Consider the following 21,281-nt stretch of genomic DNA (forward strand, 5'->3'; position numbering starts at 1 on the left):
ATTCCATGTGAATTATGTCCAGAGAGCTCAATGGTAGGACATAGATCCTCTGAGTCCAACATTTCAAAGACTACAGCACTTTCCCAATGAAGTATTTCAAACATTTCAGAGGGCTACAGCACCTCTCTTGTGAAGAAAGTCTGAGGTAGCTGGGCTTGTTCAGAAGAGAAGGCTCCAGGGAGAGCCTTCACAGAAGCCTTCCAGTACCTGAAAGGAGCTTACAAACAAGATAGAGATCGACTTTTTCCAGTTTCTGGAAAAAAGAGTGAATGGTTTTAAACTAAAAGAAAGGGGATTCAGATCAGATATTACTTGGATATACATATTTATTTTATTTTTTGTAACTCAGAGGGTGGTGAGGCACTGTCACAGACTGCCCAGAAAAGCTGTGGTTGCCTCATCCCAAAGCAAGGTTTAATGACGTCCTGGGCAGCCTGATCTGGCAACTGGCAATCCTGCCCACAGTACTGTGTTGGAACTAAGTTAAGGTCTTTTCCAGACCAAACCATTCTATGATTCTATGAAAAACACCTTACTTGTTTATTTGCTTTTCTAGCTGTAAGTCATGGTTGGAGCTGCACATTCTCTGAAAGAGCACATAGGACAGAATGTTTACAGAAGATTAATGATCAGAAACTGTCCTAAGCTTTCCATGCACATTTCACAATTGCTTCAAAGTTACTCAGCAACCTTATCTTCCTTTTATAAAGCTGAGACTTCCAATTTACCATGGAACTCTGACATTCAAAGAGACAGGCATGCTGAAGACATGTAAAATTATTCACGAGTGGAAATAAATACAATTTCCATTGTTCTTATACATTACCATTGCCCAAGAAGACTTAACTGTGTTTTTTATTTGTTTTTATGTTTTGGGGTGTGTTTTTTTTGTTAGTTTGCTTTTTTGTTTGAAAAAACAAACAAAGCAAGAGTGACAAACTTGCAGTTTAAGAGATTTTTTTTAATGTATCTGCAATAGGCATAAAAACTTATTTCAATTTTGGAAAAAGAAGCACAAAAGGAAGACATTCCCTTTTCAAACATTAAAAAAAATATATCGATATAAGAACTACCCAGTCAGGTAGCCTAAGGCTGAACTGATACTGTATCACAAGTGTAACTTCTACAGGTAACAGCATAAAAGAGATTTATTTTTTTTTAATGCTGGAAGCAGTGTATTCTGAGGACTCTGATAGTCATACTTTTAAGCATTCATGAATTAAAAATAATGGATTTTCTTCTTCTGGGCTTCTTTGGATACATCTTCATAGCACACAGATTACTAGAGTAGTATTCCAATGAAACACAGACATCCTACCATTAAAGTGAAGAATATCCATGGAAAGGGGACAGCAGACAACATGCTTATTTTCTGAATATTTTGTAATCTAATGAAAATGTCTGGAAGATATTATAATTTATATGTCAAACTAAGTAAATGTGTGTAAGGGAAACTGTTGATCACAGCCTGAACCTCTGATTGACCAAAGCAATGAGTCAGCTGCAGGAGCACAGGTGAAGGTAATTCAGCTGTGCTACCAGAAGATCATCATGCAATCCCAGATCTCATTTAAGGGCTGACTACCACTGACACAGGATCTCTTTCTCTGGAGATCGCTCCTTTGTGGAGTTTACTGTGAGTTTCATACCTTATTTTCATCAAAGCCAAGTTGATTATTCTTATCTTATTTTCATATTTTCAGAGTAGTTAAACCTAAAAACGTTATTTTTTTGTTTAACTATAATATAACATTGTCCATTGAAGCAAAACTTCATGATAATAAGAAACACTGTCACAGCAGACCCTTTCAAACACAAACCTTTCAAAAATATCAGGGAACTATATAGTTTTCAGTGTCGTGCTACTTTGATTCATTGTCTATCCAACTCCTTGCTAGCTATTCACTTATTTCACTACCCATTCATTCCATTTATCTTTCACAAGGACCAATAAAAATGGAAAATATCTATAGTCAATTTCCAGAACAACTACTTCAGAGTTGGCAATGACAAGTTAAAACATGTTATAACATCAGAAATCATTTTGTACCTCATCTGTGTTGTAGATAATCTGCAGCCCCGAAGAGATCATCTCAACCAAGTAGAGGAGAAATAACGATACTGCATTTATCTGAAGTAATCAAAGACAAAATGGAAATAATAATTACATTTACTGAGTCAAATAAACAACCAAGCTAAATGTGAACCTACTAATAAAGATGGTACTGATACTACACAGGATTAGTTTTGGTTCTTCAAAAATATCTTAGTATACCAATTATCCTACATACATTGATGGGGTAACAATAAAAAAAAAAAAAAAAAAAAAAAGTGAAACAACTATACAGACATCTTTATTTAATTATTTGAAATAGTGAAAATGAAATACTTTTTGCTGTGGAAAACTGTTTTGATAGATAGGAAGTCATATCAGTCATAAGCTGCACAAGTTTATGAATGTGGCTATTCACCACATAAAGAGAGTATTATTATTAAAACGCATCCAGACTTTCATTTACACACGTGTACACACATACTTTACCTGAAGATGACCATATTCATTATGGGACAAGACCTCATCTCCAGTATGTGCACTGAAAACTGAATGAAGACATCCAGAGGGTTTGGGATCTTGCTTAAACTGCTGAACCTAAAAGTGAATTAAGACCATAAACATAAAGTCAAAGCCAACAATTTATGTGTTTGACAACTGCAAATTCACTATAGATAACTCAGCTGTTTCAAAATTTCAAGCTAGTGAAACTTAGAAACTACAATCCCAACATTTATCAGAACCTACATTAAACATAAAGTGGAGCAACAAAAATATTCAATCCATTTTTCTAATTTATTTTGTTTTCATAGAAAAAATACCTCATAGGACGCTACAGATGCTTATTCACCTTTACCTGCTGGTGAAACACCTAACTGTATTGGAGCTGAAATGTCACTAGAAAACATGCTGAAGTATATCATGTCTACTTAGAAGACACAAAATTGAAATGTGTTTAGAGGATACCTGTCTTATAAGCTTCCAGGTGATTCATCAGCTCTCCTTAGGCAATTTATCATGCATTCCACACTCCCTATATGGGGGGCAACACTTCTTCCTCACTTGCCTTTCCTAAAATGCCTGTATCCATCCATCACAGCACTCCACTTACATGAGCTATCCCACCATACTTCTGTGATTTCACTGAGATCACAGTCCAAGAGCTGCACACTCTTCCTGTTTCTTCACCACAGTGCAGTGAATGGGCACTTCTCAGAGACGTCCAAGCACATTTATTTCCCATAAAGGGCACAAGAGCTTTCCTCTCCATAATGCTGTCTCACAAGTACCCCCGTATTCACATACATATACTTGGAGCCATTCCGCTTGAGATGATTGCTACTTGCCTCCTGTTTATAGCACTCTGGGCCCTTTGCCTGCCTATCATCACTGATCACCAGCTCACTTGGTTGTGAAGAACTTTTCCTTATCATTTTGGTATAAAGCTCTTCTTGATGGAGGTCAAAAGTCTAAAGCTTTCACTGAGAATAACAATGATCATTTTTACAAATCATAATCCCTACAATTGAGTAATTCTTGCTGTATCATTTTATGAGATTGAGTCTTTTAAACTAAAAGTAATTAATAAATAGATAAGTTTATTTGCTGTACGTATGGTGAGATTCTTAGAGAGCATCTGGAAAGCGCTGCTGATAGTTTAAAAAGACAACAAAGCTCACGGAGAGGAAAAACAGAACCCCAGACATTAACTTTTTTTCTCATGGGCACTATCATTGGACCTCAGAATTATTAGCCAGTAAGATAGTAATTTATCTACTGCATTTCTTTTCTAATACAAGAGATTAACAATAAAGGAGTGAAATAAGAACTACAATGGTCTTAAAGTAGTTCGGCTTTCAACCTGGCATGTCAGAAAGTAAGATAAGAAAGGCAGAGAAAAGAAATCTTCCCAGAGAATGAAGGTAATGAAAGAAGATCCTTCTCTGCACTTCCTCAAGGCATGCTATGCAGCAGTTTTTTAATTACTCTAACCAGCATTGACAGTAGCTATATCCTGTTTCATGACATTTTCCACACTGAACTGACCTTTATGGAATATACCTTTCCACCAGAAAAAAATACATAGCATACAGAGTAGGGCCCAGAAGAAAAAGTGATACTGTATGGAGTTATCATGTCTAGTCAGGGAACATACTCAACACATTTTAGTTTATAACTTACATTCATTAGCAACAAAACGCAACATCTGCAATTTCTGTTTCAAGTAGCATAACCCATATGGTCTAGTCACACCTCACCATTTGGGTACATATAGTTCATAATATTAAACACTACTATTCCTTTGCATGAGGTCAGCATATAAAAAGCCTCTCAGATGAAATCAAATTGGAATTATGTCTGTCAGGTAACAGAGAGCTTATTACTACACAGCAGGAAAAGGGAACCTTTTATAGTAATCAAAATGAAAAACGACAACCAGTACATTAACAATTTGACAACTGTGTTAATTTAATACTTATTAATCATAAATGCACTTATCATCCTCAAAACAAACTACTCCTTGCAAAAGAGAAAAGTAACAGCTTGAATGTAACAGGATCAATTTAGGTCAAGATTACTTAACGATCTGAGACTACAAGGAAAATGGAAAAAATATGTGACCATAAATAGCACTGGTAACATGGCTGATTTCTTCTTATTATTATTACTATCGACACATGCCTATAGATTTTACATTCCAGTTTGTGTACTTATAAGCAATGTGAACTTCACAGTAACATGAAAATGATTTTTAATAATGGTTTAAACTCAGTGACATGAAACTTAAAATAATCACACAGAATACATATATTGAACTATCTATAGCATAACTGCTAACCACTATGCAAAACTAATCCTCTACATCTACATTTTGACAAGGAGAAGCCTTGTATGCTGACAAGAGGATTACAGGCTGAATATATACATACATAAATTGTAAGTGCATTATAGCATAAATAAATTACCATTTCCTCATTCACTTTGGATTGCTGCCCTTCTGAATTTACAGCATTACATAAAATAAGACTGCTGAAGAAAGCAGCCCAAATAATCCTAATGATCATGTACGTAATGGAAAAAATGCAATAACAAAGTTAACAGTCTAAAGAACTCTCTAACCTTAGCTGCATGAAATTCTCTGTATTTTCATTCACTCAAGCAATCAAAAGGCATCAAAAAATAAAATCCCACAGTACAAACAACCTAATGTTTAAATGGGGTAAACAGCTACAAAATGAACCCCGAAAAGTTTCAAATATGCCTTGCTGTTCAGTCCCTTTGCAAAATTCTTGTTTCTTTTGTATCTTAGAACAATGCAAACCTGGCAAAAATAAAACAGCTGTTCTTTACTGGACCACACAGTAATATTACATTTCCCTTTTGAATTTTATCTGTATTTAGGACTTAGCATTTACAGCTTAATTAATCCCCTAGAATTGAGTGCTTCTGTCCACACTACAGCATTTTACCTTATCGGCCTGACGCATGTAGCAGTAGAGAATTCCTCTCATACACTTTATAGCAGAATGCTCCAGTTCATGAGTTCTTCCCTTGTCATCATCAATACGCCTGGTTAAGAGAGATAATTCATAAAACAAATTGGAAATGCATTAAAAAAACAGAAGACACATTAGCGTTTTGGAATATTAAGTACTTAATTAACACTGTATAGCACCTACAGACATATCAACATACTTATAGCCCTACCCATCCTTTTGTCACTAAAGAAAAATTGAAATCTGTATTTTTAGGTTATGTTGTAACTTAGACAAACATTCCTATTTCAAAAGGCACAAAGGAAAAAAAAAATCCTTGAAGCTATTATAACATTTCAAGCCAGTGCAGTGTGTTCTTTGAGGAATCCAAAACATGAAGGTACTTTCAATTTTGCAGCACATCTGCCATTCATAAATAAGCACTTTACTCACGTCAAACTACAGCTATGCAAGTTCTGAGAGTTAACTACATAGTGTCCATAAACGTGTCAAAACACCTTAGTTATCTGATACCATGAAATAAAGCAATGCTCACAAACGTTACATAACTGAAGACACACTAAAAACAACGCCACACCTCTAATTATTTTAACAAGAAATATATTGTGGGCAAACGAGCCTGATGATTGCATTCACTGGTTAGTCTTCCCCAGTTCTTGATTTCTGACTGAGTTTTTTAGGGTGAAAATTAGGTTTTCTCACATAACTACACTTAAGAAAGCACTTATCTGAGGCAAATATACTTTGAATAATTTGAATACTGATTTTTCTCTGCCCATTTAATGCATAGGAAGCATGTCCTTTCCCACCATAAGGAACACAACAGTAGCTTTCAGTGAAGTTTTGCTACCTATGCTGAAAATGTGAAAGTTAGTGCTCACTTCAAAAGTCATGTATAACCAAAATGCAACTTAAATGATAATCTCAGATACAAAAAATGTACTTCCTTTCAATTACAAAGTTGACATCAGAGGGTATAGGGAAAACTGTATAAAAACATCACACAAAACAAACAGGGCAACGTTTTTTTCAGCAGTCGGATTTATTTGCTATATTACCATAAATCGAAAGAGCAGCCAAAAGCACAAAAGGCTATAAAGTCTTCATGTAACAACTTACATTTTGCTTCTTTTATTCACAACAGCAGCATTTGTTTTCTTAACAGCTTCTTAGGAACGTAGCTTTTATTGAACACTACCAGCAGCATGAGTCATGCACAGATTTTGTACTGGTACTTCATGCAGAATACCATGTAAGCCTTGTATCTTGGCCCATTTTGGATTTTAGCCATAACCATAATTTCAGTCATCAACTCCTGCCCATCAAAGGAAATTCACTGTGCAGCAGTGAAATCCAAGGCCTTGTTCCAAGCATAAGTGGAAGTAAAATAAATGACTTGTCTTGCCTCTTTTCCTTCCTTCAAACTGCAACATATTTTATTTATTATCTTCTCTAATTCTACAAATTGCGAACTAAAGCCCAAATACCTCAAGCAACGCTATGCCATGTTTTTTTTCCATAAAGCCCTTTCAGCTGCTTAAAATTCAGAACCACCACCTCTGATTCTTCTCAAATTTTCTTGCTTTTTTTTTTCATTTACAAATGCTTTTATTTCACCCAAAGAAAGAATAATAAAAAGAAAGATGCAAAGATTTCAATATAATAGAAATGAATAGTAATTATGCATTCTGAATATTAATTGCCTCATTCTTGGCCTTTCCAGAGGCAAACATAGACTAGAACTTACAAAGATCTGTGTCTTCTGTTTCAAAAAGCTTTATTCTGAAACAGCATTTCCTAGAAAACAATTATTAATAAATGATTTTTCACATTTATGTCTCAGGTATGGAATCTCAAGTAATAAATGGAGACAGAAAACAAACTCAAGACCTTTTTTTCTGCTAAGTAGATCAGGTTTACTAAAACAGTAGCTGCTCATGCTATTTCTGGCACTACTTCAGTAAAATATACCAGCATTTAGTCAAAGAACATGATTATTACCTCACCATTAGATATTAACTAAAAGAAAAAGGAAAAAAAAAAAAAAAAAAAAAAGGAAATTATTCAATATTTGCACACCATTATCTTCACTAAAAACACTACATTTGAGCAATCCATCACCGCTACCTATATATGCTTGAGTGGCTGAGGAAGCAAGGTTAAAGACAATTAATACTTCCTTAACATTTAGGTAGAACTGTTGATATACTTCTCCCATTAAGACAATCCTGCTATTTATTTCCAGAACTTTTTAGTAACTGCAATATTAGTTGGGAAGCCCCTTGTATTTTACAGTGCCTTCATGCCCGCATACCCTCCACTTCCTCAACAAATCGAACAACTTATTCTTACAATTTACATATTGTTTTGTAACATTTTATCAAGAATTGTTTGAGCTGGAAGGGACTTGTAAAGGCCATCTAACAAACCCCCCCTGTACTGAACAGGGACAGCTACAGCTCCATCAGCTGCTCAGAGCTCCATCCAGTGTAACCTTGGGTATCTCCAAGGATGGGGCATCCATGATAACTCTGGGAACCTTTGTCAGTGCTTCACCACTCTTACTGCAAAAAGCTTCTTCCATGTGTCCAATCTAAATCTCCCCTCTTTTAGTTAGAAACAATTTCCTACCCACGCCCTATCATAGCAGACCTGGCTGAAGTCTGCCCCCTTCCTGAACAGCCCCAGCTCTGACCCTATCCTCATAGAAAAGGTGTCCCATCCCTTGAACCATTTCTGTGGCACTCTTCTGGATGTGCTCCAACAGGCCTATATCTCTCCAGTTCTGAGGACTCCTCATCAAGACACAGAACTACACGTGAGGTCTCACCAGCATAGAGCAGAGGGGCGGGTTACCTATCTCAACGTGATGACCACACATCTTTTGATGCAGTGCAGGATAGAGCTGAAGTTTTGAATCTTTATGACTTTTTGCTTTTTTTGCCAAAAGTGAAATACATTTATTTTTGCTTAAGTGTCAAATCTATCATTCAAAAAAGCAATGATCTAAATTGGGAGTGCCAAATCTCTAATATCACTGGAGAGGGAACAAAGATCTGTAAAGAAAAATGACAGGCACTGATGGAGCATAGATAATACTCAAGTCAGAATGTAGGCTTCACAAGTCTAGATGAGCATCCAGTCTTGGAATGGAATCCTCACATATCACCTACTGGTTTGATTTATAAAGCAGCCATGGTACAGATTCCTCAAAGAGGAAACTAAAGAAAAATTATACTCTAATACCTCTCACTTCTGCAGCCTTCTAACACAGCATTCAAATTAATGACTAGTCCTTTGTATGGATTTGAATTATATGGTGTGGGGGAAGATGTTTGGTCTAGGAAGCCAGACTGAAGTAAAACCTTCGTAATACTTCACATCAGTGGCCCCTCTCAGTATCAACTGCTTCAGCTCATCAGTATGTTTCTTCAGTGCCAAATTATTGACGATTGTAAACATAATCATAGGGGAAAAAAATACCATCAAACACTAATAACAACGTACAAGAATTCATACAGTAAGTTAATCTGAAAAAATTAAGAAATGAATCTAGAATGATAATTACTATAATTATTTTAAAATACCAATGCAAGTAAAACCAAATAGGTATGTTTTGATGGTTTGAGTGAGTACGTAAGAAAGGATGAAGGCAAGAAGATATCTTTATTCATAGGATGAAGGTGAAACTGTTAAAATGAAGCCTTGATGAGAATTAAGGGAAAATAAATATTTTTTAAAACCAGAATTATCTTCACACATCTGAATAGCAACTAGTATTTGATATATATATGATCCAAAATATTTAAACTGGACTCACAAACATTCAAATGCACAGAAAAAAAAACCACATTATTTTTGCTTATTCTAAAATGTGTATATTTTAATGACCTTGACAGAGAATGTAACCCTCCAACAATTAATTAGAGAAACATTTACTGTAGAGTTACCACAGAAACTGAAGAACACAAACTATTCACAAGAACGGCAACATATGGAAGTTAACTCACACTCTCTCTTCCATTACAGTATTACTGTTCTCCTAGAACAGTTTTCTTCAGAAGAGAAGACTCAAGTGCAGTTTTAATTACACAGACTGGAAAGCAATGCTAGCATAAGTGATGTTCACTTGTTTTGATGACTCCATAACATTCCGGTTGTGGTTTCGAATCTGATAGTCTCCAACCCTGGAGGTGTTCAAGACCAGGTTGGATGGGGCACTGAGCAGCCTGACCTAACAGGTAGAAAACTATTCATGGCAGGGGAGCTGGAACTGGATGGGCTTTAAAGGTCCTTTCCAACCCAAGCCATTTTATGATAATCTTCTAAAGCATTCCCAGTGTACTGCACAACCAAAAGTAATATGGCAGAGACGTTAACTAAGAAGTTATTCACCTGTAAGCAAGGGCTAATGCCCAGGAGCATGCAGCACAGTAAAGATTGTCATGTACTTTTGCCTTCTGGTTTTCTCCATATGTCTTCGTAGGAAACAGACCTGTGGTTGGACTTTGATAAAGCAGCAGTGTAGACTTAACTGGAAAAAAAGGAAAAAGAAATAACAGTGTTAACAATAACGTTTCTTCCAGTTTCTGCATATGAATATATCAAGATCAGATAAGTTACAGCAAGCACAATATAAAAAGTTCAAGAGAGACATACACAAAACCTTTTTTATGCTGGTTGGACAGGCAGATTATAACATTCTATAGAAAAAAAAAATCTAATAATCTATGACTATTTCTATTAGCAGAATCCACTCTGTACAGAATCTGTCCAACAAAATTCACTCTCTGACTAGCACCACAATAATGAGCTACCATTTTATCACTGTTACATCCAAAAGAATTTGGACGTATTTGGATCTAAATTTGGTCTTACAGCTGGGACTGGATTTCCAGTGTGAATTCTTTGTTTTCAACAAAAAGGATAATTCTGTACTACCAGTTTTGCTGCTTTCAAACTCCAAAAAGAAATTTAGGAAACTATCCCCAGCAGGAATAAAGTAGCCATAATAATTAGCACGTAAATATCAATTCCAATTAATACCTGGGGTTAGCTGAAGCACTTAAAAATATGAGCAGGTTACCTTTATCTGCTACTCAGAATTTATTTTACTCTTTGGCAAATGCAGATGATAATTTTAAACGCTATTTACAAGTAATGACTTATCAAGCAGTGCATGAAATATATGTATTATACTATCATGAGAAACTAAGGAGAAACTGTAATGACAGAACCCTTTGCTTTTCAGAAAACAGAAATCCTTATTAGAAAATGCAAATATTGCTTTAATATAAAGCTACTTAGTGTTATAATCTCAATTGTAAATACTCTCACAAGTTGCAGAGAAAATTTGTCATGTTAGGAATAATTCTTAATCAATTGTTTACTTACCAATTCTGTAGTAATGGTCTAATTTATCCCACAAACTTTCCCCCTCAGGTTTAGGGAGGTTAATACTTTTAAGTGGCTCATAAATTGAACCTAAAAAAAATAAAAAATAAAACTAAAAATTGGTTTCATAATTTCTGCTATTACTAAACTGCAATATGATTTTTCACATTAACCATGCAAAGTTCATCTAATTTCAGTTCCAACAAAAAATAAATAATTTCTATAATTTCAGTGAACCTAAGACTCCTATTTACATTCTTTCTTGACTACCTGCCCACATAAACACTGCCTCCAAACAATGCCTCTTACATATTGAAATGGAGCAAATGCTACATAAACATATAGTTTAATTGTTAGAGACAGTACATTAAATGTTAAGAGAAACCTTGGTTTCTTAGATCTCTCTTTTTCAGTGTCCCATACATTGACTACTTCCTTTTCATACCTGAAAGCTTAGTAGAAGGATAAATTTCTTAAAAATCACTGAGATAAACCATTTCCAGTTTCTAAAATTAAGAGAGACACATTCTTCCATAAATCACTGTGGCTTTATTCAGTGTTCTAGATGGCAAGAACTCCCACAGTGTCATTTGTAACAGGAAGAATGACAATTTTCCCTCTCTGGACTACACACTGCCCTTCTGAAAAGCTCAGAGAAAGGAACTGCCTAGGAAGCCCAGGCAGCCAAGCAGCTTTGGCACAATACAGCAGAGTAATCCTACTCAAATTGCCTCTTTTACACTCCCAGCACATATCCAAGTGTTAGACAAAGAGAACGTCCAGATACAGGACTCTCAACCAAACCGAATAAATGTGCAGAATGGTGACAGAGACTTTATTAATTAAATCCTGTGGTGAGGAGACTGGGGAACGTTCCTTGCTTCCCTGGTGCTCATTAGTCTTCATTTTTGCTTTGCAATAGCAGCAGTTAAAAAAATTCCTTTTCTTCCACCAAAAAACACCACCTCAACTTGAACAGTCCCATGTGTCTGTTGCACCGGGTTCTCTGGTAATGTCTAACCACACAGTGGAGCTTCCACTGCCACTTTGCCTTCCCTCACTGGGAGAGATAAGTTGCCAGGAACATGTGCAGATGGGAAAGGGCCTGAGGGGGAGCACATAAGACTCACTTGTTTAGTTGCCTAAAATAGGTTAAAAGACATGAAGTTGTTCTATAATAGGAAAAACAAAACAAAAACAACTTACATCACAGTTCTTGTACCTTCTGTTAAAAAACCAACATTCCGAACCCTTTTATTTTTTTTTCAAAGCAATATTAATTTTTTCTACTTCATTTTGCCTAAGAATTGCTGTGCTTTAAAGATTCATAGCCTATAGTTAACACACTATGTTAACCTGCAGTAACAGTAATTTTACAAGGTGACACAAAGTAGGACAGTCTGCACGGGAAAAACTTTGGTCAGTCACTTCTTTGCATATAAAGTAGCAAGTTTGAGCAAGGTTTCTTTACTAGATTTTCAAAGGCAAAAAAAAGGATTCTTACTCTCATACTTGCTAACTCTGCAACGCACACGTATGGCACTGCACTCAGTGCATGAAGCAGGTTCAGAATGCCTGTTTCCTGCAGATCACTAAGCCCAGCACTGCGCTGTTTGAGTATTCACAAGTACACGTACACGAACACACAATGATGAAAAAACACTGCTCTAATTTACATACTTACCAGACAATCTGTGACCATCTGTGGCCAACAGAACAAAAAGTTATCATGAACAAAAAGTACATGCTTTGCCTCTAGTTCAGTGAATGAAGACTTGAACTTTGGGCAGAAATACCGAACAGAACAAGATGCGTGTAAATGTTAAAGCATCAGCACCCACAAACTATTTTCTTACACACATTTCAAACATTACCAGAAGAAATAAATGGAACAATCAGAACTGACTGTTGATGACACAAAGAGATAAAAGATGAAGTGTATCAAAGATCAAGAAAATAGGCAAAAGTGTTTATTGTTCTTACTTTATTGTTCATAAAGTACGCATACGAGAAATTGTTAAAGGAACACCCAAAACTGAGTTCTTCCATTCACTCTTCTTAAATGCCTACCATAGAATTACAGAATCATTAAGGTTGGGAAAGACCACTAAGATGATGTGGTTCGACCATCAACCCATCAGCACCAGGCCTACTAACCACGTCCCTCAGTGCTACTTCTACTCTTTTCTTGAAAACCTCCAAAGGAACACAGACCATCTTCTGTCTGCAGGTTCACAGCATTGTGGTAAATTACGTCTCATTAGTACCATAATCAAATCCAAAGCAACAAACAAGCAGAACCAACAAGAAGCGAGGTGCCCCAGGTGGTTTTATACTGAGACCAGCACCCATGGGGAGCTATTAGCAAGTATTCTTAGGACAGTTCAAAAAAGAAGCCTGTCTTACTCTTTTCCAGAAATCTATTTGACAGTTTACTTCAGCAAGACATGAACACACTACATAAAGCTATTTTCAATTACGTATTTAACCTAGGTTTTAAAACTGGAAGAAAACATGACAGCAAGACTTGAAGACTCTATAGCACTGAAACCAAATGACATGCAATACAGTTCTCAGCACGTAGACTGAAGGAATGACACATACAATTGAGTTATCAGTTTGCATGTCAGCATTCAGAGCAAATAAATCTTAACTAGCAATGGAAATATTCAAGAGCTTTTTTTTTTTTTAATAATGAAAAAATTAAAACTCTACATTTCTTGGTGCTGAGAGGGGAAATGCCATGGGAAGGGCAGGGCAGTTCAAGTGGCAAAGGACAGCTGAAATCCTCTTATGTGGTAACTCTCACTTATACTTGTACTGCTGATGTGTTTCAGCTCAGAGTAAACAAGTGTCCTCCAGAGGGTTTTCCCAGATTGGCACCTTCACACACAGTGACACTTTTGTTCCTGTCAAATGCTTCTCAAAATATATTAAGGCAAAAATTGTAATAGTCTCAGTAGTTTCACGTACATGAGCTTATACCTGAAGAGAAGCTGTGCCCTGGGGCTTTATTTTGCTACCACTTTGAAAAGTCAATCTTTAGAACCAGGACTGACTTGTAGGATATTGTACTCCTTTCCTCTGAACAAGTCCTGTTGCTTTTCTTGTAAGAAATTAAACCTTAACACCATTATTAGCACATTTTTCACATAACACCATCTTAAAAATTCAGTTCGGAGATTGTTATCCTTGCAAGAACACACACACAAAAGAAAGCCAAACCAAACCCAAGGAGGAGGAGCCATACAGTAGATTTCCATCTCCAGAAATTAAAGTTACACATTTCAAAAAAGCTGCAAACACAAAACACTGCACGAAACACAAAGCGATTATTTTTGGTTGGATTCAACAGCCACAAACAAAAACACAGAACTGCACACTTACCAAACTGTATAAGAGCATGCGCAGGTGAGGTTCTGTCATCATCCCAACTGGCCATTTCAAAGTGGTGCAGCTAATCACAAACGTCTCAGGCTAAGCTACAGCAATTTTCAACACTGTTTAGTAAATGTTAAAGGCAATCAGCATTAAATTAAGTGAAAGCAATGTTAGTGGAGTTATTAAAATGACAGACTGTACAGAGCACAAAGGGTGGTACCATTTTGTCAGATTTTGTGTTTTCCCTCTTCCACTGTACAAATCAGTTCTATTTTTCCTTCAATAAAACTTAACTAAGAAAGAATGGCACAGGCTATGCAAACTCCATCTTTTAGATATGGATTTTTTATTCAATGCAAAAACTGCTACTAAAAATGTATACATGCTGTATAAGATCTCTTTTAAATACCTCAGGGTTGCATAAAAATATTTAATTAATACACATATAAGTGTAAAGCGAAAGTAAGTAGAGCTAGAATTCTCCTTATGCATAGTGCTGCCTTTATCTGATACCGAATTTGCATTGGGATGCTCCTTTCAGTCATAATTCCTTATGGTACTGAGTGTCTGTAACCTGAAGTAGAACTGCCACTTGGAAGGCGCAATAAGCAAATGTTACTTGTAGCCAAGATGACAAGTTGTTCCAAATCTTTAAAGCAGATTATGATCTTTAAAGGAGCTAAAATTTCAGAGGTTGCAGGTTGGACAGCTTGCTGAACATCGTTATGATCTGCTCCTGTTAATTATCAGTAGCAACAAATGAAACAGAAATTTATTACTTAGGAAAGAAAAAAATTCTCAGTAAAACTTGTTTTTACTGGCCAAAATGTAATTCAGTTTTTAACATACATAAGCATTACATCCTAGAGGACTGGGTCTTAAATGACACCTTGCTCCCAACTGTGAAGCATGAAGCGCTCATGCACTTAACGCACATGAGCCTACACAGACAGATAGGTTCCATACTTATTTATCTTACTCCAAGCACCACATTAAAAATAGAAGCAGTGCTGTTTGTAAACTGGGACTCAGCACAGATTTCACTCAAGTCAGAGCAGGCTGAGGGCACTGTAGCCACTTCCCATGACAGTAACGAGCTCAGTCCTTCAGACTGCCAGAAATCAGGTGTGAGAGCTTTTAGATCACATACATTTCTAAATAGTTATAAAAAATGTAGGAGTAAGTTTGAGGAACAAGAACAGGACTTTCACTTTTAGGTTAAAATATTACCTGAAATAGCAGATATTAATCTTAATTTCAGAACCAACTCATTAATCAGAAAGACATTTCAACTAAAATCAGGTTGATTTCTTCAGTAAATAAATTAATTCTGATTCTACGTGACAAAACCTCTGAACATGAAAAGAAGCAACTGAACTCCAACAGCAGCATATCACTGTCACAGAAGAGACTTTCATACACATCCAATAATAAAAGTACAAGGCAGCAGCAAAGAAAAAGTCAAGCATTTAAAGTCAGCCAAATGCCCACAGCTGCAGAGCCCATCGTGCATGGGAAGCCCTCAGCCAGCACACAGCCCTGTGACCCTGGGCTCACATACTCAATCACACAGGACCCAGGCTTTATGTTGTGCTCTATGGCTACGTTCACAGATCAGCTTGCAGACAGCAGCACTGTGTAATCTGTATTGTCTATCAAGTAATGATTCTTCCAATGGGCATCCTTCTAATAACGGCAGCTTGAAGATTAGCACTATGCATAGGTAGAATTTATCAACTCCCATCAATGCCAGCATTCTGTAATTGATCCCTTTGCTGTGGGCTCTCCTGCAGACCCACCTTCTTCCCCCACTGTGTGACCCTCATTACCACAACACCAACAAAAATAACGTCTGAGTTCTGTAACACACACACACTGGCAGGAGACACACACACACACTGGCAGGAGACACACACACACTGAGGCGGCCCTACACCCGAGCTTTGTTCCCGTGTGAGGGATCGGGGCCGTGTGGGCTCCTGAGGCGCGGGGCCGCCGTGCACGCGCCGGCAACAGGTGCGAGGCGGGAGGGAGCGGCTCGGGGCTGCGACACTGAGTGACACGCGAAGCTGCGGGACAGGAACGGCCGAAGGAAGAAGCCGACCGAGAGGTGAAGGAGAGGAAGGAGGGGGGCGGTTAGTGCGGGGAAGAGGCGCCGGCGAGGAGGAGGAGGCGCGGAGCCGTCCTGGGACAAAGCCGAGCGGTCAGACCTGAACGCTTGGTGCGAGCCCGCAGCTCCATCATCTTCCAGCTGACATCGGCCATATGGGCCGCCGCCGCCGCGGCCACCGCCGCCATCCCGACGAGCCGCCTCCGCTCCCTCCGCTCCCCTCACACCGGGACCTGCCGTCCCCTCAGCGCCGCGGGCGGCGATCTCCGCGCGGTTACCAGCGCCGGCCGTAAGTCTCCGCGCGGCCCGTCACGGCGCTGTCGCAAAGCCGGGTCAGCGATGCCGGGCACGCCCCGCGCTGCCGTAAGTGAGGCGGGCGGGGCGGCGAGAGCCGGAGCGGCGCGGTATGGCGGGGAGCCGCCTCACGCCGGGGCTGGCGCTGCTGGCGCTGCTCGCCCTGTTGGAGCGAGGAGCCGCGTTACAGAACGTCACGGCGCAGCTGTTCGGCGCCGAGGCCTACGGCACGCCGGCCGCATTCGGGGACTTCAACTCGGACAAGCAGACGGATCTGTTCGTGCTGCGCGGCGGTGAGTGCGGGGACACACTGCGGGTCGGGCCGTGCGGGGCTGCGGCTGGAGGCTGCTGTCAGTGCGCGTGTTGTCAGCGGGTCCTGCTGGAGGAGAGCGGCGATAGGGAGTGTTTGTCCAGGGTAACGACGGCGGCTGTGTCACTTCCGAGGTGTTTCCGGTGTGGTAAATAGTGTTTGCATGGCTGCGGTTAGAAGTTGGCCTTAAAAGTGAGGTAAAGCCCTCGTCCAATGGAGGGTCTGGTCATAATGTGAGATGTACAGGCTGTTTTCTTTCGTGGTCTGGTTCAGAATGTTTAACACTTGTACAGAGGATGGTTCTGTGTCGGCCTATTTGGAGTGTTGTTGTGGTGCTGGGCCGGGTGAAGACCCACATAGAAGCATCTCCCTCGGCTCCGTGCTCAGCTGAGGGCAGGGCCCAGGCTCACAGCACAGCTGTGCTCAGTGCTGCCTGGGGTGCTGCCCATGTTAACTGGAAACACTGTGTCAGATGGGGTGCTATTTGTTTAACCTGCCACCTTCCACTTCTGTTTGATGCCTCTTCCGATGTAGGGCAATGTAGAGTTGTTCTCCTGGTGCGTTTCAGTGGAGAATTTGGAAACTTCACTGGTGTCCTCACTCAGAGTTTCTAATAGTGGATTTCAGAGCCGCTTAATTGTTGCTTTTCCCTTTTCTTCACTTTCCTGCGTACTCTTTCCCCTTTATTCTGTATTCTTTGAGGACAGGAACTGCAGTCAACACCAAGGATGTGTGTGCCACAGGTTGGTGTAGAGGTATTGTGATTATCACAGATTCACCAAGGTTGGAAAAGACCTACAAGATCATACAGTCCGAATTATAGTTGTCTCCTCCTCTGATAACTCCCAGTATTCTGTTTTCACTACTGATGAGCACTGAGCCAAGCTTTACATAAATCTGTTCTTAGTGGCTGTAAAATCTCATTTAGCAAAGTGTGATTAACTTGGAACCCAATGTGTGTAAAGATGCATCTGCTTCAGCACTGTTATTTTACCTCCTAGATGATAAAAGTCCATGATGTGGGTATGGGAACTGTTAGGTTATGGTCTGAACCAGTGACTGAGCACCTGGTGAAGGGGCATGGCCAGCCCTGGGAGCACAGGTGGAAGCACCTTGTGGTCCACCCCTTCCTAACCTCATTTAAGAGCTGGCAGTCACATGGGAAGCTTCTCTCCTTAGAGATAATCTCCTTCGGAGCGTATAGTGGGCTCTGGTCCTTGGAAAGGTGTGAGCAATTTCTTCTTTATTGTTGGATTGTGACCTCTGTCTTTTTTGGGTGATCCAAATGCTGGTTTAAAGCAGCTATAACTGCTATCACCTATTTTTACAGCATGAAATTAACATTACAAGTTTTAGCAGTTGACCTACGTCTTCATTATCAGAAGCTCAAGCAGCCAGCAGGCCTCTTCCTCTCATGTGCCAGCCTTGTTCATCTGTGAATGTACAGTGCAACCCTGGCTGTATTAGCTTGCCACATGGGACTGCACTGGTTGCTTCTATCTGCTTGGAAAGGGTTTGTTTTCATTTACTCATTTGTTGGCATCTTCTCCTTTGCAAACACATTTATGGCAGCTATCTTTTCTTTTCATACCTAGGAAATTTCTATTCTTCCCTTTCACGATTTTGATCCTTGCCACTGAATTATGCCCTTGACATGAGCTCTAGTAGTTCCAGTTTAGCTCTGTAGGATTCTTTTCATGTAGGTATTCTAGTTCTTACATACTGGGATGCTACAGGTGAGTTTTGAGATTTCAGAACACAAATATAATAAAGGTGACTAACAACATTATGTTTTTTTCTTTTAACTCTGAGCTGTGGTTTTACTTGTAGAAGTACAAGGACTGCTCAGAAAGTTGAATCTCCTGTTTTATTATGTCAGCTCACAATGTTGGAGGTGGATGTTGTTGGTATGGCAGTAGATTGTTGTGTCAGAGACAGTATTACAAGAATTTGTTCAAGTTGACTTTTAAGCTGTAAACCTTTGTATAAAATTGATGCATAATGTTTTTCCATACGTAGTATTTGCTAATTCGGTATATTCAGTATATTCAGTATATTCAAACAGTATGGTAACAGTAGCGAGGAGAAAGGGTCAGTGCCAAGCCCAAGAGAACATTATTGATATTAGCATTCCTCTGATGCTAGTAGATCACATTAATGATACAATTATGTTTATAGTATTATACTGAAGAAACATTTCTTTTGCTTCCTTTCTAATAAGGAAGAAGTGGTTGTATTTTTGATCCTCAGAAGAATTACCATTTATAGAGTAACTTCTTAAGTGTTGTTTTATATTTGTGATCCTTATCTATGAGGTTTATATGTTGCCTTATTTGCTTCATAGGAAATGAACTGATTATCTTTTTGGCAGACCAAAAGGAGCCTTACTTCAAGCCCCGTGTTAAGTTACCAATGAAGTAAGTATTGATATTGAATGGTGAAATAATGGTAGTAGTCTTTTTTTTTTTTCTTTTTTTTCTTTTTTTTTTGGCCAGGGGGAAGGGGGGAAGTGCATCTTAACAGTCAGGACTAGAACTGTCTGTTTACTTTATCTTTTTGCCTTTGTGGTTTGCCTTGTGCTTAGGTGAGTTCTTTGATCAAGAGGTCTTTTGAGTAATTTCTGGTACTCTTTTGTTTTCCTTCTTTAATTTTGTGGTTCATGTGGTATAATATCTGGAGATGAGTTTTATCATGCACAAAATTAAGTAGTAGGTGTGACTTCCCTCCCCCTTATTCAGTTTGTGTGCTTTGGTTTTTCTTTATACTCTTATTTGGTTTTTATGTACACGTTAGTCCCATTATTTGCACCTTAGGCCCTTTTGTTTTTAATTTTAGATCTCTAGGTGTTACCATAACCAGTGTAGTTCCGGGAGACTACGATGGTGACTCACAAATGGATGTGCTCCTGACTACCCGGACACAAAATCATGGCAAAGATGAACTTTCAGTGTTTATTTTCTGGGGACACAACCAAACATTAGGTGAGTTGCTGTGGCTGCTTATTAACTAGATTTTTGGATTTCTTAATAATTCCAAGTGTTTTCAGTAAGTTGTGCCACAGTACATTTATGCTTAAAATAATGATTAGCAGCTGTGCAACTTCATAGCCATGTAGTATTTTGCTACTAAACAGTATTTGGTAATTAATGTAGAAAACAAAGCTAAAATTCTTGCTTTTATATCATGTAACAGGCATAACCAAACAGTATTACAGAGTGTAGTAACTGACCATCTAAAAGGTGACTTGTTGCAGCTTCCCCATTACACCTGTGAGGATAATCACAAGGATTATCCCAGAAGACTACCATATTTGATTATAGAATGTGCTAAGAATTTAAGTTTGCAGTTGAGAGCTTACATTTTCAAAATGTCACACCTAAACTGACCCACATTAATATAACTCTCATATTGCTGTTTAAACCAAATTCTTTAAAGACAAACTCACTCTGCAATAGGTTTTGGGGAAGAAGTTATTGAGTCTCTGCCACTGGAAGTTCTCAAGAACCTTGGACAATCATCTTTCAGCTGAATTCTGGGCATCTAGCAGTGTTCTGACTGTATCTGAGGGTAGAGTCATAGACTATGTTGGAACCACTTGAAGTCTCTTTATTTTCTGCTGAGTTTGCTAGAAAAGCTTTTTGGGAAGAGTTTACACTTTGAAGAACTGTAAAGCTGCAGAAGATCATCTTAATTGTACAAAACCTATTGAAAAATAATAATGTGAGCAACTATATTATGAAATAGTTATAGATGAGGCAAAAGTTGGGTTGTGTTAGAGGCCAATGGCTCTGGCTTTATTCAGAGAAGAAATGAGCAGCCTAGGAGACTGCAATGGATTGAGTGTTGAGAGAAGAATGTTGTTGTAGCATTAGGAGGAACGTGAAGGATTTAGATGAACTAATGCTGCCTTCCTTATGAATAAACAAACTATGGGAGAGACACAATTGGTGCTTAGAAATGAGGCAGAGGTTGGTATGCAATGAGGCTACAGGAAAGGTATGTGGTGATTACCAGTATGATGGAAGTATGACAAATCAAGAGTAGGAGACAAATCAAGACCCAGTGGAGACTGGAGTTAAGACAAGAAGTACAGGGAGACAGGGGTACTGGAATCCTGGGATTAGAAGAGAGAGTAAAGTGTGAGAGGTGATAACCTGGTTAAGACTTAAAATCCTCAGTTCCCATTTAAGTAGTCTATCTCTAATCTTAATTTCAAATGTGCAGTGGATCTTGTCACTGTAA

General features: G+C 38.6%; 2 protein-coding genes across 5 annotated transcripts in view; one reads left to right on the forward strand and one right to left on the reverse strand.

Moving 5' to 3' along the window:
* The window catches only part of PHKB (phosphorylase kinase regulatory subunit beta), a 58,324-nt gene extending 41,601 nt beyond the window's left edge, over positions 1-16,723 (reverse strand). For 2 of the 3 annotated variants that reach the window (XM_015873921.2, XM_015873920.2), the window contains exons 1-6: positions 16,536-16,723; positions 10,945-11,034; positions 9,946-10,084; positions 5,524-5,623; positions 2,543-2,650; positions 2,051-2,131 (exon numbers count right to left, since the gene is read on the reverse strand). In XM_015873921.2, the coding sequence (XP_015729407.1) occupies positions 2,051-2,131; positions 2,543-2,650; positions 5,524-5,623; positions 9,946-10,084; positions 10,945-11,034; positions 16,536-16,623 (606 nt within the window). In that variant the 5' untranslated portion in view covers positions 16,624-16,723. Of the gene's footprint in view, positions 1-2,050; positions 2,132-2,542; positions 2,651-5,523; positions 5,624-9,945; positions 10,085-10,944; positions 11,035-14,331; positions 14,445-16,535 lie in introns of all 3 variants that reach the window. The other variant, XM_015873923.2, reaches the window with a different exon arrangement.
* A 73-nt stretch (positions 16,724-16,796) lies between these two features.
* Positions 16,797-21,281, forward strand: part of ITFG1 (integrin alpha FG-GAP repeat containing 1) — a 62,068-nt gene continuing 57,583 nt past the window's right edge. The window contains exons 1-3 of one of the 2 annotated variants that reach the window (XR_001557701.2): positions 16,797-17,022; positions 19,384-19,456; positions 19,875-20,020. Coding sequence is in view for 1 of the 2 variants with exons in the window: in XM_015873924.2 (XP_015729410.1) it covers positions 16,842-17,022; positions 19,384-19,456; positions 19,875-20,020 (400 nt within the window). In the remaining variant the exon portion in view is untranslated. The remainder of the gene's footprint in view (positions 17,023-19,383; positions 19,457-19,874; positions 20,021-21,281) is intronic. The other variant, XM_015873924.2, reaches the window with a different exon arrangement.

This window comes from Coturnix japonica, chromosome 11 (genome assembly GCF_001577835.2).
Source record: "Coturnix japonica isolate 7356 chromosome 11, Coturnix japonica 2.1, whole genome shotgun sequence".
Taxonomy (NCBI): domain Eukaryota; kingdom Metazoa; phylum Chordata; class Aves; order Galliformes; family Phasianidae; genus Coturnix; species Coturnix japonica.